Source organism: Typopeltis vanoorti, chromosome 2, assembly GCF_054136105.1.
Source record: "Typopeltis vanoorti isolate ZY-2024b chromosome 2, IOZ_Tvanoo_1.0, whole genome shotgun sequence".
Lineage (NCBI taxonomy): Eukaryota > Metazoa > Arthropoda > Arachnida > Uropygi > Thelyphonidae > Typopeltis > Typopeltis vanoorti.
The window spans coordinates 4,708,349-4,723,036 of NC_143550.1; the positions used below are offsets into that span (position 1 = coordinate 4,708,349).

Sequence of the window (14,688 nt, forward strand, 5' to 3'; positions counted from 1 at the left end):
CAGTAGCAACTTTAGCTTTAGGCACTGCCTTTTTACGACGAGTTTTTGGTGCATTTTCGAGAGTAGTAAAAACTAATAATTTCTCTGAAATTATGTTATAAAACACTTTAATACAATAACTGCACTAATAAAACTACAATAATATACTCAAAATACGCAATTAAATCTAAGAAAACACTTAATAAATCAACAAAAATTGCAAATCTTTTAGGAGCCCTCTGATAGTACGTCTTTTCACCTGCTAGCCTCGACACTAGATCCAATCACCAGATTGACTTATGGCTGTGAAACATGGACACTAAATGCAAAGGAAATTCAAAAATTAAGAACAACACAATTTAGTAGTCTTGGTACCATAAAACTTGATCAGAAAAGGAATACATGGATAAGAAATCAAACCAAACTCTCTGACTTCATAGGAAGAGTGAAACATCTGTAGTGGGAATGGGCTGGGCATATTTCATGAAGACAAGATCAGTGATGGACAAAAGAAGTACTGGATTGGATTCCATGAGAGGAAAAACGACCACAATGCCGATCTAAATTACAATGGATCGATGATATCAGATTTGCAGGAGTGACATGGGAAAGGACTGCCATGGACAGACAGTTTTGGAGTAATTTTGGAAAGGCCTTCATCCAGCATGGATCGAGAATGGCTGATGATGATGATAAAATATATATATATATATATATTTAGCTCAAAAATATTTACGTACAATAATCGTCTCAAGAGACATTCCAACATATTATTTGACAAAGTACAGCAACTAAGTACTGTAGATTACTAGATTTCTATAAAAAAAAAATCAATTTTTATTATTAAAATTATGATTGTATATTATGCATTTACAACACATTTTCTGGTTTTTTTAACAATGAAATTCATACAAATTTTCTTTTGTTTGTTTTTTTCTGTATAATATATTAATAACAGTTACTGTAGTTGTAATTGATAATTTCGGTTGAATAAGATTACATTTTTTACAGTATTCATACAATAATAAATTATATATATTTACAATTTTTGCTTTAATGTATTTAAGTGCTGTAACTACAGCACTTAATTATATATGTGAATTTTTTTCTTTTTTTTTTCCCTCTCTCTCTCTTTGTGTTGGTCTCAGTTGAGATGTAATGCCTCAGCTTGCATCCTCGAAGTTTATCTGAGAATGACACCAGTTAGTTATTGTTTATTGGTTTGATTGCAGTATTGGAAGTAGGCTGATGTTTGATAGCTGTGATATTCACTACAGCCATAGGATGAGAAATTCATTCACATGCACACTTGTGCTTGCACACACAATAATTTGTAATGTCATGATGCATCACTCAGCTGGAAAGCCTGAACTAATATATTGTGTTTCATTAAGTTTGTACAGTGTGTAGGGTGCATATTTCTTCTTCATAGTATGTCCTTCAGGCTATTGTAGCTTGTAAGGTTTCCTGTATTCAAAAGGTAGTTTATTTAGCATATCTGGTGTTGTGACCTTTTCTTCTTATTCTCTTCTATTAAGTTTCTTATACTTTATATCCTGCCGACTGCGCCATTTATGTTGTGTCCCATTTTACGATTTTTCTTCTATCTAACAATTCCCGCTTATCTATGTTCTACTATTATCTATGCTCGAGATATCACCAAAATTTTACTAATACTTAAGTTATTTCTCCCCTTAGTACCCCTAATATTTGTATTTATACTGTGCCTTTTGGGATATTTAGTTTAAGATATTATATACAAAAACAAGGAGAAAGAACTCAAATATGTGTGAAAGTGTAACTATGTTGCAGTCGTGACACTTTATCTCGTTTCTTAACATTAATTTCCCGCGTGATTAGGTTCGTAATTTTTCAAGTGGTGCATTGGACAGCAATTTCAGACAACTCTTTTATCATTTGAACAAAGGTTTATTAAATTCCCTAACATGGTACAATTTCAATTTTTTTGTGATTACTCAATTTAATGCTAAACTAAATACTTACAAACTAACATTAGCTTATTACAAGTAATTAGGCTATGATCCTATAATGAGTATTACGATCATGCCGCCATAACAATTCAACACATAAATTCACTTGACATGGACAAATAAGATTAATTCACACTATTTAACTATTCAAACTTAAGTAGATTAACTAAACCCTTTTCTGCACTAACACACAACTATGACATTTTAACTTTCCAATACATTACAATAGACATGCAAAATTCTCAGGACACTTAATTTTTCACATAACATTAACACTAGCCAGCCTACTTTTAATATATTCTGTCAGATACTAAAGTCCTAGTATAAATTTTCCTTGGTCACTTCAACAGTTCCGTATTAGAATAATGATACTTATCACAGACAAATTTTAGTTAACATTAGATATATTTTACAGTAACTTTCTTTCTTGGGTTTTTTTTTATATGGGCCTTTACCTTCTTCTGATTGAACTAGCTTGGTGTAACTTCTCCGATAATCTGCTACTCCTATGTTCCCTTTTGAGTTGAACTATGCTTAGACACACTCTGAATCATCTATATATCGGCTGTGCAACTCGCCACGTGGACATCGATTTCTTTACTTCTTTCCCCCTCTCGTAGTTGTCACTGAAGTCGAAACACAAAGAATATGCTTTCTTTTCCTCGACTATATGGCATTCTTCACTTCTCACATAGGAAATACGGAATCGAAATCCTGCTCACTTTCGTTTCCGTGTTGTGGCGTGGAGATATAACCCCTATGTCGCCACTCAGGAAAACACCGTGAAATTCCTACGAAAGAGCTCGCGAAGGACTCTCCTGGAACAGAATCAAAACCAAAACCAAAAAAGCCCTCGTGGGGGGGGGGGATTCCAACCCTTTTATACCTGTTCTCCTAACGGCACATTTTCTAACTTCTTTTCTCCTCCCCCTACTTGTGTTTACTCCACTGACCATTTAGGGTGGCGTTTTTCTGCCAAACGTCATTTGATCGGCGAGCCCGTAACGATGTCTCAATCCGGGAATCGGCCCTGAGCGATAGTCTGTTGTTTTCCTTTGCTAGCCTCTAATTTAATCCCCTATCCAAAATTTTTCTATGAATTTTCTTAACTTAATCTCTAGCCTCTCACATACCATCTTTTATGACTAATCCTTTTCTGTCTTATTTATTTAACTCTTCTTATTTAAATCATATCACAATATTAATACATTCTTTCTTTTGTTAGTTAGTTAGTTTAACAAAACCTTTATATTAAATATATTTTATTGGATGCAAGAATCTTTCTTTTTCTTTTAATTAATTCAACTATTATCTTTCATGCCGGTTTTTAATTTATTTTATTTATTCTTCATGTTACACCATGATAGCTGAGAATTCTATATTCTCAAGATATCAGGTGTAACACTGGGATGTAGAACCTTTGAGGGGCCTTTCCGTAGTGTAATCACTACGGAAAGGCCCCTTATATTTATATATGATATAATTAGTTGTCTGAGGTCTTGTTATATGGTATGTATTTATGGCTGTCCTGTATTTGTCATCGAAATAATATTTTAGTATAGCTGCATAATGACATGAGTGTTTTGCTGTTAGTATTTTGTGTTCTGACATTGCAGTGTATATAAAGCTGGTATTGTCTCTTTGTTCCCAAAAGATCAGTTTTATCATTCTGTACTGTAATATTAATCTGTTTAGTTTCTAGTGTGCACAAAATATTGCAGATTGACCCGATGCATGTTATGTGTTTTCTATTTTGAAGGTAGTTTCTAAACCACGTGTGCAGAGACCCATCTATTCCAACATGTCTTAGCTTTTCTAATAAGGTGTGTGAGTGTGTCAAATGCTTTAGCCAAATCAATAAAGACTACCATGACAATTTTGTTTTTATCTACAGCGGTATTAATTACATCCATAAAATCTTCCAAGAGAGATGTTGTTCCCTTATTTTTCTGAAAACCATATTGTGCTTTGGGGATAATATGAAAGTTCTCTGTATATGATGCGAGTTTCCTTAGTACAATCTGTTCCATAATTTGATAATTATTAGTGTTGCTATGTGGTCTGTAATTATTGATTAAATTTCTTTTTCCATGTTTGTATATGGTTAACATACTGGTATTTTGTCCAGTTCTAAATATTTTATTTATTAATTCTAGTAGGATAGGGCCTAGGCTGGTAGGTCTTTTACCATTGCTTTCTGTGTCTTTGTTTGGTTTGATTTGATATATTCTGGAGAGGAGGTCTGCTTCTTTTATGGTTGGGAAGGAACCATAATGTCTGTTTTGCTTGTGGTCCAAGTGGGGGATCACGTTTTGAGATTGGGGATATTTCTCTGTAATTCTTGGATGGAGTCTACAAAATGTTGGTTAAAGTCATTTGCTAGTTGGATGGATTTAGTGTCTTTCATGAAGCTGTGTTTTATGAAGTGGTGGTATTGGGAACACAGTCTAGCAGCTCGTTGATCAGATGCCAGGTTTGTTTCATGTTATTTTCTGCAGAGATTAATTTGTCTCTGTAGTAGTTTCTTTTTGCATTGTAAGGCGATTCCTTGTTATCTTATATTCAGTTTTTAAAACTGTGTTATTTGGATATTACTTTAATTGTTTCCATAGGATGTCCTTTCTGTGTATATCTAGGATTGTGTGTTGCATTATCCAAGGATTTTGGCTTGTTTTTGAACGAATTCTGACTTTCTTTTCATCTTTCTTATATATTTCCTCCTTTGTGAGTTTAATGTTGTATAAGATATTGAATCTGGTGGTGCCCTGCGTTTCCAGAAGATTATTTCTTATTTTGTGATTGACTATTTCTTCATCTATTATTGTTTTGTATTGCTTTTCATATGTGGAGCATTGTGTGAATATTGTCTTAATGTGCAGGTTAAGTGCCATGAAGTAATGGTCTGCTACTTTGCACTTCATGATTGCTGTAGTGTAACTTTTTGTGGTGCCCGAATATTTATATGATCTAAGCAAGAAGAAGTGATGATATTTCCAACTATTTCTTCTCTAGTACATGTTGGAAGTTTTTTCCCACTTGGTTAGACTATAATAAATTTAGTTTAATCCTTTATCCAAGTGTAAGCAAACAAAGTTCACACCTGCAGTATCTTCAGGACCGAGGCAACTCGTGGTGAAGATGGACCAAACTCTCATCACTCTTTGTCTTAGTATCTCCCATAATGCAAAGCACATCTCCTTGCGGACATGTATAATGCTATGCATTAAGGGAGGGGGCCACTACCCAGACTGGTTTTGACCTTTATTGAGGTCTCATCAGTGGGAGCCAGACCCAGAGGTGGTGATACTAGGGTGGAAGTAATGGAGAAGTCATATTTACCTATACGAGTTGCAAAAAGGTGTCTCACCTTATTATTAAATTATTCTGGATCAGAGAAAAATGTTGGAAGTTTTTTCCACTTGGAAAAAACTAAATTTATTATAGTCTAACCAAGGGGGGGGGGGGGGGACTTCCAACAGTAGTGTATCTGTCTTCATTTGTGGGGCTATTTGTACCAAATATAGTCTAACCAAGTGAAAAAAAAAAAAAACTTCCAACATCTTTCTCTAAATCTTATTATTAAAGTAATTTAATAATAAGGTGAGACACTTTTCAGCAACTCATATAGGTAAATATGACTTCTCCATTACTTCCACCTTAGTATCGCCACCTCTGGGTCTGGCTCCCACTGACGAGACTTCAACAAAGGTCGAAACCAGTTGGAAGCTTGGGTGATGAATGGCAATGCTGTAGCCCATGAAATTAACTGAGGCATGGCTGTTGCTGTTACCCCTCAGATGAGATAGGAGCAAATGAGCAGCTCTGCTCAGTGGTGGGGTGAGCCTGCCACGGTGTAGAACCAACCGGTTCTGAGAGTTCTTCTCAGTAGCATGGTGAGCCTGTTACTGAAGGGAACAACGCTGAGTTTTTGGAATTTGACCTGTACTTGAACATTCAATAAAGGTCAACTGGTCTGGGTAGCGGCCCTTCCCATAATGCATAGCATGATACATGTCTGCAAGGAGATGTGCTTTGCATTATGGGAGATACTAAGACATGTAGTGATGAGAGCTTGTTCCACCTTTACCATGAGTTGCCTCAGTCCTGAAGATACTTCAGGCACAAACTCTGTTTGCTTATACTTGGATAAAAGATTAAACTAAATTTATTATACATGATGTTATGGTTGGTGTTAGGTTATACATAGATAGTGTATCTAGGTATTGTATAGTGTTGTTATGGTTTTCATTGGCAATATTTATGTTTATATATAAATATTGCCAATGGGGGGTGCTGTCGATTGCTGGTATTAATGATTTCGATACAAAGGATTTCAGCATGCTCAAACTGGTAATTACAAAATTACACAGGTAAGCTGAATGCTCTATTGTTAGATCGGGCTACTTATCTCCCTATCGAGTACAATCCCACCAACTCACAAATTAGAAAACTCCACAGGCTCCTTAAGAAGGTCACTTCTTGGCCTGTAGAAGTCACTAACAAATTAAAACCATTTAACTCCATACCCCCCCCCCCCCCCCGTATTTATGGACTCCCAAAAATACATAAGGAAAATGTTCCATTATGTCCCATAGTGGATGGCATTGATTCCCCCACATACAAACTAGCTAAACATTTGGCCAAAGTGCTCGCACACTATACTGGCAACACACCTTCACACATAAAAACTCGGCCCACTTCAAAGCCAGCATAGAAAACCTTACACTCAAACACACTGACATAATGGTCTGTTTTGATGTCTCCTCTTTATTCACAAATGTCCCACTCAAAGAATCCATAGAGCTAATCCAAGCTAAATTTCCTCCCAATATCACAGCCCTATTTCAGTTCACAATGAACTCGGGCTATTTTGTTTGGCAAGGAAAATTCTACAAACAAATAGAGGGGGGACAGCCATGGGAGCCCCGCCCTTGGCCAACTTTTATATGGAGACTTTTGAAGAGAGCCTTAAACTCTGCCCCACAAAAACCAACCATGTGGCTTCGCTGTGTTGATGATGTGTTTGCTGTTTGGCCACATGGCTCCGATGCACTCCTCTCCTTCCTAACACACTTAAACAACCAACATCCCAGAATCAAATTCACCCTGGAAGAAGAAAAAAACAACTGCCTTCCTTTCTTAGATGCACTAGTCACCCACCAGCCTGATGGAACCTTGGTTTTCTCAGTCTATAGAAAACCCACCCATACAGGCAGATACATTCACCAACAATTCCCCCCCCCCACACACACACACACAACAATATGGAGTCATTAAGACACTACACAACAGGGCTAAACTTATCTGCTCAAATGATAATGCCCTAACCACAGAACTAAACCACATTCTCAACACTTTCTCAGCTAATGGCTACCCCCCAAAAAATATTGAAACCAATAAACCACAACCCCCCCCCCCCCCAACAAGGATTACTCTATATCCATCACCATACCCTATATCCGAGGTACCTCGGAAAAAATTACAAAAATCCTAAAAAAACATTACTTAACTTCTTGTTACAGACCATATAAAAAATTGGCATCCCTTATCCGCTCTACTAAAGACCAACCTCTCCCCCCCCCCAGACCTACCTGGTGTATACCAGGTCCCTTGCAGTTGTAAGCTGTCCTACTTTGGCCAAACAGGCAGGACAGCTAATATCAGAATTTCAGAACACAAGAACTACATCCAATTTCACCAATACAGCCACTCTGGTCTTGCAGACCATGTGCTGGATACCCGCCATAGAATACGGTGGAAGAAGGCCACGATAATACACCGTAGTAAATTCAAATACGAAAGGCTTTTCATGGAATCAGCCTCAGCCTTAAGAAACAATCCAAAACTCAACAAATTTGGTTGCATGAGACTGCCCCAAATTTGGGAAACCTACATCAAAAGACCTTCAGCCCAGTTGCCCAAGAATACCAACCTTGTCCGCTAGGGGGCACCATCAGGACTTTTAGGAGAAAGAATAGCTTCCTGCTTCGTCCTCATTTACTGTTGTGCTTGCGTGCACGTCTTGTTTTTAAGTTCCTGTGAAAATGGCAACGTGACGTTGCCGAAATATTGGAAGTGTATTAAAATTTATTTTAATGTATATCCTAGTATACGTTGTAATTTCCTTAAGCTATTTGGTAAAAATGCATAACCAACGTCTAAGCCTTTCCACGAGAATGCTCAAACTGATAAACAGTTTCTTTTGCTATTCATTTATGATCAATAAATATTAATATTCTATCCCCTCTTTTTCTTTGGCTGCAGGATCTATGTTGTTGAAAGCATGGAATTCGGAAGGCAGTTGCTTCATCATTAATAATGGATACTTCCATTAGGACCATTATATCAATAACACTGGTGTAATTCTTCAGATAAGCCTCTAACATTAGCCAAAGGTTTGAAATGCTTCTGATATTAATGTGCAGGATTGAGAGTCCTCTTGTTTGAATTGTGTGTTGTTTCCATGCATTGCATCAAGTGAGTTAAAAGTACAATTGTTGCTGTATTCTGGTGTTTTTACATCTGTCTGATGGTTCACATTCATTATTTGTTGTGTTGAGGTCTTCTTTTTGATCTGATTAGGAGTCTTTTGTTTTCAGTGTGGCAGCCTGTCTATGTTTTCCAAGCTTTGGATTTGTATCGACTTTGAAGTTTGTGACTTCCTCAAGAATTTCTTAGCATCTTTGATCCAAATTTTTTGCTTTTCTTGCTTGGTACAACAGATTATGGTTGAATGGTGTTTCAATACTCAGATTGGATGATTGGTGTATTGTCTTGCAATGAGTCCAAATCCTTGGCAACTATTTTTTTTTTTTTTTTTTTGGGGGGTGCTGGCTTTGATGAGAATGTCTCTTGTGGACTTGCTTTTAAGACGAACTATGACTGAAGCTGGTCGTGGCAAGCCCTATTTTTTGCTTTTCGTGGGAATCCGATTGATGGTCTGTATGTCATTAGGCTGTATGGGGATGTTAGTTGAATGGCCTAACTTTAAAACTGTGTCTCTGAGATTTTCTGTAGATGCAGTTTCAGGAAGACCATTTATGACAAGATCTTTGTATTGTTGCTGATTTAAAAGTTCATATTGTAGTTTTAGGGAATTAAGTTCTTGATGGAGTTTGGAGATCTCTTTCATCAAATTATGTTGCCTGTCAGTTAGTACATTAACACTAATTTTGATGTATTTTACCGTTTGCAAGACTTCTTTTACTGCTGAATTATTATATTTAACAAAATTCTCATGTTTGTTAAATTTTTTTGTTATTTGTTCATTCTGCTTATCAAAGAGTTCTTGGACAATATCTAATAAGCTGGCTTTTATAGTCTCTAAACCATTCTTTCTCAACCTTTTTTCATCTGTACCCCATTTTTTAATATCAGTTTTTGGGTCCCCCCCCCACACACACACACAAAAGTTAGCAAAACAAAAAAAAAAACTAGGAATTAATTAAAATTTTTAAATATTCATACAAATTTAAATACATCAATTCTTTCGAAAATTGTATTGATCTGGCATCACTGTACGTACCGTTGAATAGTGTCGGCCCTTCGGAAAATGCGCTTTCATCATGGGAAGTCTCGAATGTTCTGGAAATGTTTCTTCGAGTATAAATAAGACTTGAAATGGTAAGATGGCAGTAACACTGTAACAGTGACCAACAATGAGAAGTCGATGGTTGGCATTGTTTTACTCCTATTCGCAATGACTGTGATATACAGTATAAAAACAATATTTTCTAGTGTAGAAAAATGGATAAATTTTTAGTTGGACGTAAGCGTTGAAATCAAAAAATTCAGGTTCACAGAATATCAAGCTCAATTCAAATATCAATTCCAAAAGTAAAATCAAGAAAGTGTTCAGCAGAATATTTAGATTTTGATTTTACAAAGACCGAAGTATATTCTTTTTGTGTCAATAAATAGTTCCATTAAATGCTTTGTTTCAATAAAGTAGTTTTTAAGTTTTTCCTTCGATTTTCACTTTCTTCGTGCCCCTTTTGGGGGGGGGGGGGGCATTGGTTGAGAATCACTGCCCTAAGCCATTTTCTAATAGTATATTTAATGAATTTAAATTACAGGACTCACCTGTATTTTTTTGCCTCCAGTATAATCGGCTGCATCATGGGTGGCAGTGTTTCTTTGTTCTCCGTGCAGTATAGGCACTTCCATTCCTCGCATTTTTCATTGGATTTTTATGCCAGGTTGTTTCTGAAAGGCCAGAACATGTAAAATAATAATAATATCCCTTTCCACTGTACAAATATTATTTATTTTCTAATTAATATAGCATTGTGAAATAGTTTTTTCCATCATCCAGCTCGACTCTCAAAAACAACTTTTTTTTGGGGGGGGGGGGTAATTGGTACTAAACCATTTGAAGTTTCGTGTAGGAAAGAAACTTCAAGAAATGATGACTTAGTGCACTAAGTCACCCATGAAAAATAAGCTAATAAATGCTACTCACTTTGGATATAAACAAAAAATATTCCCACAAAAAGTAACACTGCTAAACTTAATTTTTATGCATACATAAGGTATTATAATTTCTCTTTAACTCTATGTTTTACTGTAATATTTGTTGTTAACTTATTGTAGGAATCTTATATGTAGATACTGCATATTTAATAATGCTTACTTAGAATTCATGAGTTGAACTAGAACCTAATTTGTAATTAATCCATTATGTTGAATAATATAATTGCACCTTTAAAAATAAATAAATGTGTTTTTTTATTCTTTTTTTTTCTTTTTTAAATAGATACAGGAATTTACAAATTGCATTAGAGAAAAACAAAGCAACTTGAAATTGAATGTCCTTCAGTATGGAAAAAATGCAGAAAAGGTATGAATTACTTGCTACTTATTTTCTCTCTTCACCAACAGAAGTCTCTTAATTGGTATTTTTAATTGAAGAATTTAAAATTTAAATTCTTATTGGTATTTAATATTCTCATGAATATCCCCCCCCCCCCCCCCAAAAAAAAAAAAAAAACGTTCAGCTCTCTTCAGAATAAATGAATATAAGTTTTATTTTTTCCTCTATCCCCTGTCCACATATGGCATTAGTTTGCTATAGGTTCTGAAACACTGGTGTTGGGAGTTGTTAAAAATAATAATAAAATAAATTCATAAATAAATAAAAGCCCCAGTCAGTTTCTTTCATTCTTTAAAACACCTTGGAGGTCTACTTCCACTTTATTTATTTATCCATATGGAGTTTCCTTCCCTTTTCTCCCCCATCCCTATTGGGGCGAGTTGAGCCCCCTCATGGAAAGTTAAATATTTATGGCTGTAGATTTGTGTGTGTGCACAGGGCCGGTTTGCCTGCTTGCGGGACGAAAAACCCCAGATAAACTGTGGGGGGGGGGGGGGGGGGCCTGCTGTCCACACCCAAGACCGGCTAACTTGGCTATGGCTTAGGAAGATCCTTAAGCTCCACATGTCGGCGACGGGAATCGAACCCAGGACACTCCTTCCCCAGGCATATGGTTGCGAAGCACAAAGCCACTAGGCTAACCGCACGGACTATGCTCACCCAAGGGTCATACTTCCACTTATGACCCTTGGGTGAGCCTGACCAAACCACGATTTTTCATATAACCATTGTAGGCAATATACATCTAGGCTAGTTGCTAGGTACACTTGATGACCTTCATTTGTTCTCTGAAAGGCTAAACCTGATTTTTTTTTCTCGACATTGATATGTTCTTAAATGTGTATTTCTCTTTTATGTAGGAGGATATAGTAATTTAGATGCCCTTTAAATTAATTATATTCCTGTTTAATCCTTTGTCAAAGTCAACAAAGTTTGTGCATGAAGTATCTTCACAACTAGGCTAGTTGTATATAGAGGCTGAGGACTTCGCATCAATTGCATCAATATCCCGTAATGTAATGTACACTTCTTTTCAGAGATGTATGTTGTTATGCATAATAAGAAGGATCACTATCCAGACCAACTTCGACCTTTATTAAGGTACTGTTAAAGAAGTGCGGGAGTACCATTCCAAATACTAAGAGTGACTACTAAAGGATGACTACTAAACTCTTCACCCCTGACCTAAACCACTCCATTACATGAAACTCAATGGTGGCTCCACTCACTAACAGGCAAAAACTCACCACTGAACAGTACTGCTCTATTCCCCGGGAAACAAGCCATCCCAAAGATGAACATTATTAAATGTCATCAGTAGGAGCCAGACTCAGAAGAGATACCAAGATTGAATTTATTTCCCATATATAAGTAGCAAAGAAAGTACATCACCTTATTATTAAAATACTCTCAAATAGAGACAGTTATAGAAATTTTTTTTCAAAAATTAAACTTGTCAAGAAATTGTATTCTTGTTTAACCTTTTGTCCAAGTGTAACAAAACTGCAAAGACCTTGCATTTCAAATTGCTTCGATTTCAGAGAACAAGTAAATGAAATCCTTTCTACCATATTTACTTGAATATAACTCAATCTTACATATACAGGGTGTTCGGGATAAATTTGACAGTTTCGTAAGGAAAAAGAAAATCTTCTTTGTATCTATTAAATTTAATGAATTGACAAAAAAACATTACAGGCAGAGTTAATTACAATACTATCAACAAGATTTACTCAAAATAACCACCATTAGCATCGATCACAGCTTCAATTCTGCTTCGGAACCTCGAACAAGCTGATGCTACAGTCTCCCTGGGAAGGGCCGCAAAAACTGTATTAATTTTATCCATTAACTGGGCTTTTGTATTACTGGAAGTGCGATTGGTGTCTTTTTCAACTGCGCCCCATACAAAATAATCCATGGGGTTAAGGTCTGGGGAGTTTGGAGGCCAAACATTTGGACTGGTGAAGTCGTAGAAATTTTCAGACAACCATTTTTGACTTTTTCCAGAGGTGTGGCAAGGGGCCGAATCCTGCTGCCATACATACGGCCTACCATTGGCTATCCTTGTTATCCAGGGCTTGACTACAGTTAGCAACTCCACGAACAAAGCCCGAATTCCAATGCCAGGGTTCTTCAACACCTGTTCCTGCAGATTTGCGAGGAATTCTGCTGTACGAACGCAATCAGATCGTCTGCTAGGGATCTTTCTTCTTGCTACATCCTCGTAGTCACCATTGCAAGTCTCTAGTTCATGCCTGATTGTTTTTACTGTATTCAGGGAGCATTGGGCAGCAGTCGTAATATCCTTATTTTGATGGCGGGCACGAATCATCATGATACAAGTTATTCTCTTCCATGATTCAGGTGGGTTCCAGCTATCCATCCTTTCTGACATCTTGTATATGAATGAAGAAGGGTCCAAACTTTTAAATGAAGAGAAGTGTGTGTTAATACATGTAACTTACGGAAAAATATAATTAATTATAAATATGTCAAATTTATCCCGAACACCCTGTATATCACATCCCCTGATTTTACTTTACAAAAAAAGAAATTAAAAAGTTTCACATATGCCTCGCACATGAAAAAAGTTTAAAACTTAAGAAATAGATAGTGAATGTTGTTATGACAGTTTCAGATATTTTAGAATTCGATTGAAGAGAATCAGCATTTCAACTCGACACTCATCAGTTTGCCTTTTTCGTTGAGTCACACAATCTTTTGTTAATACCACACCAATCATATGCATAGAGATGGAATGAACCAGTAGAGGTTCCTTCCATCTCAATTAAGATTAAGAGACCATCATTAGAACTTTTCTGTAACTGGATTTTCAGAGCGTGGGACATGATTTTGCCAGAAATAATTACTTTAATTACAGAAGCATTGTCGCTAAAAATTTGAATATATTGTGTGATGAATGTGATCAACTGATTGCTTAAATAACATTGATAATTAAAATTTAAATGCATTCATTTTAAAATGTAAGCAATTATAATGAATACTGAGGATTAATAATAAATGTCAATTTCATTTTTTCCTGAAAAGCTTTAGTTTCTGAAAATCCTCTCATACTCCAACCACAATTTTTTAAACTTTAATTTTGGGGATAAAAGTGCAAGTTATATTCGATTTAATGTAGTACTCTTTCTGTGTGTCATTAAAAACCTAATGCAATGCCTTCTTTTAAAGGTTTAGGTTTCTGTGGTTGCAAACCAGCCAGAAAGATGCCTGCAGTGAATGGACATACCAGCCACATAGACTTAACATAAACATCTGTTAATAATTGGTGGATTTTTATATTGAGGATATTCATATTTATCTTAATATTTAATCCTACCATAGAGATGATCTCTGTTTCTAACAATTATTTTTTTATTCTGAGTGTACCTATATTTTATTATGTGCACAAGGGTTCACTCCAATTGGTGCAATGATCTGAACTCTTTCTTTCAGAATCCAGTTAATCACTGACTCAAGACCAAATACAAAATAAACACATCTAATAAAACTAAAACAATATATATACACTTCAAACAAATATTACATAACTACAAATTAATTGGATCCAAGGCCTTTTAAAAATAAATTTAGAAAAATAAAGGCCTTTTAAAAATAAACAGAGAAAGAAACTGGCTGTAAACACTTTGTTTGCACAATCACAAAATGTTCATAGCAGTTTCTTTCTCTGTCAAGGCCCTTTTCAATAGATATATGACTCTATTCTTCATTTTTACAGGATCCTTTCTCATCACTTATGTAACACACATTAATTCTTCCTGACTTAATTCTTTCTCTTTTCTTCAGTAGAAATAATATTCAGATCCGGCGTCCTTAATACAG

At 35.8% G+C, this 14,688-nt stretch overlaps 1 protein-coding gene across 3 annotated transcripts in view; it reads left to right on the top strand.

Annotated features, from left to right (window-relative positions):
• LOC150108792 (kinesin-like protein KIF11-B) overlaps positions 1–14,688 on the top strand; it is a 706,328-nt gene that overhangs the window by 592,274 nt on the left and 99,366 nt on the right. For all 3 annotated transcript variants that reach the window (XM_090403242.1, XM_090403252.1, XM_090403263.1), the window contains exon 21: positions 10,726–10,809. In XM_090403242.1, coding sequence (XP_090259368.1) covers positions 10,726–10,809 — 84 coding nt within the window. The remainder of the gene's footprint in view (positions 1–10,725; positions 10,810–14,688) is intronic.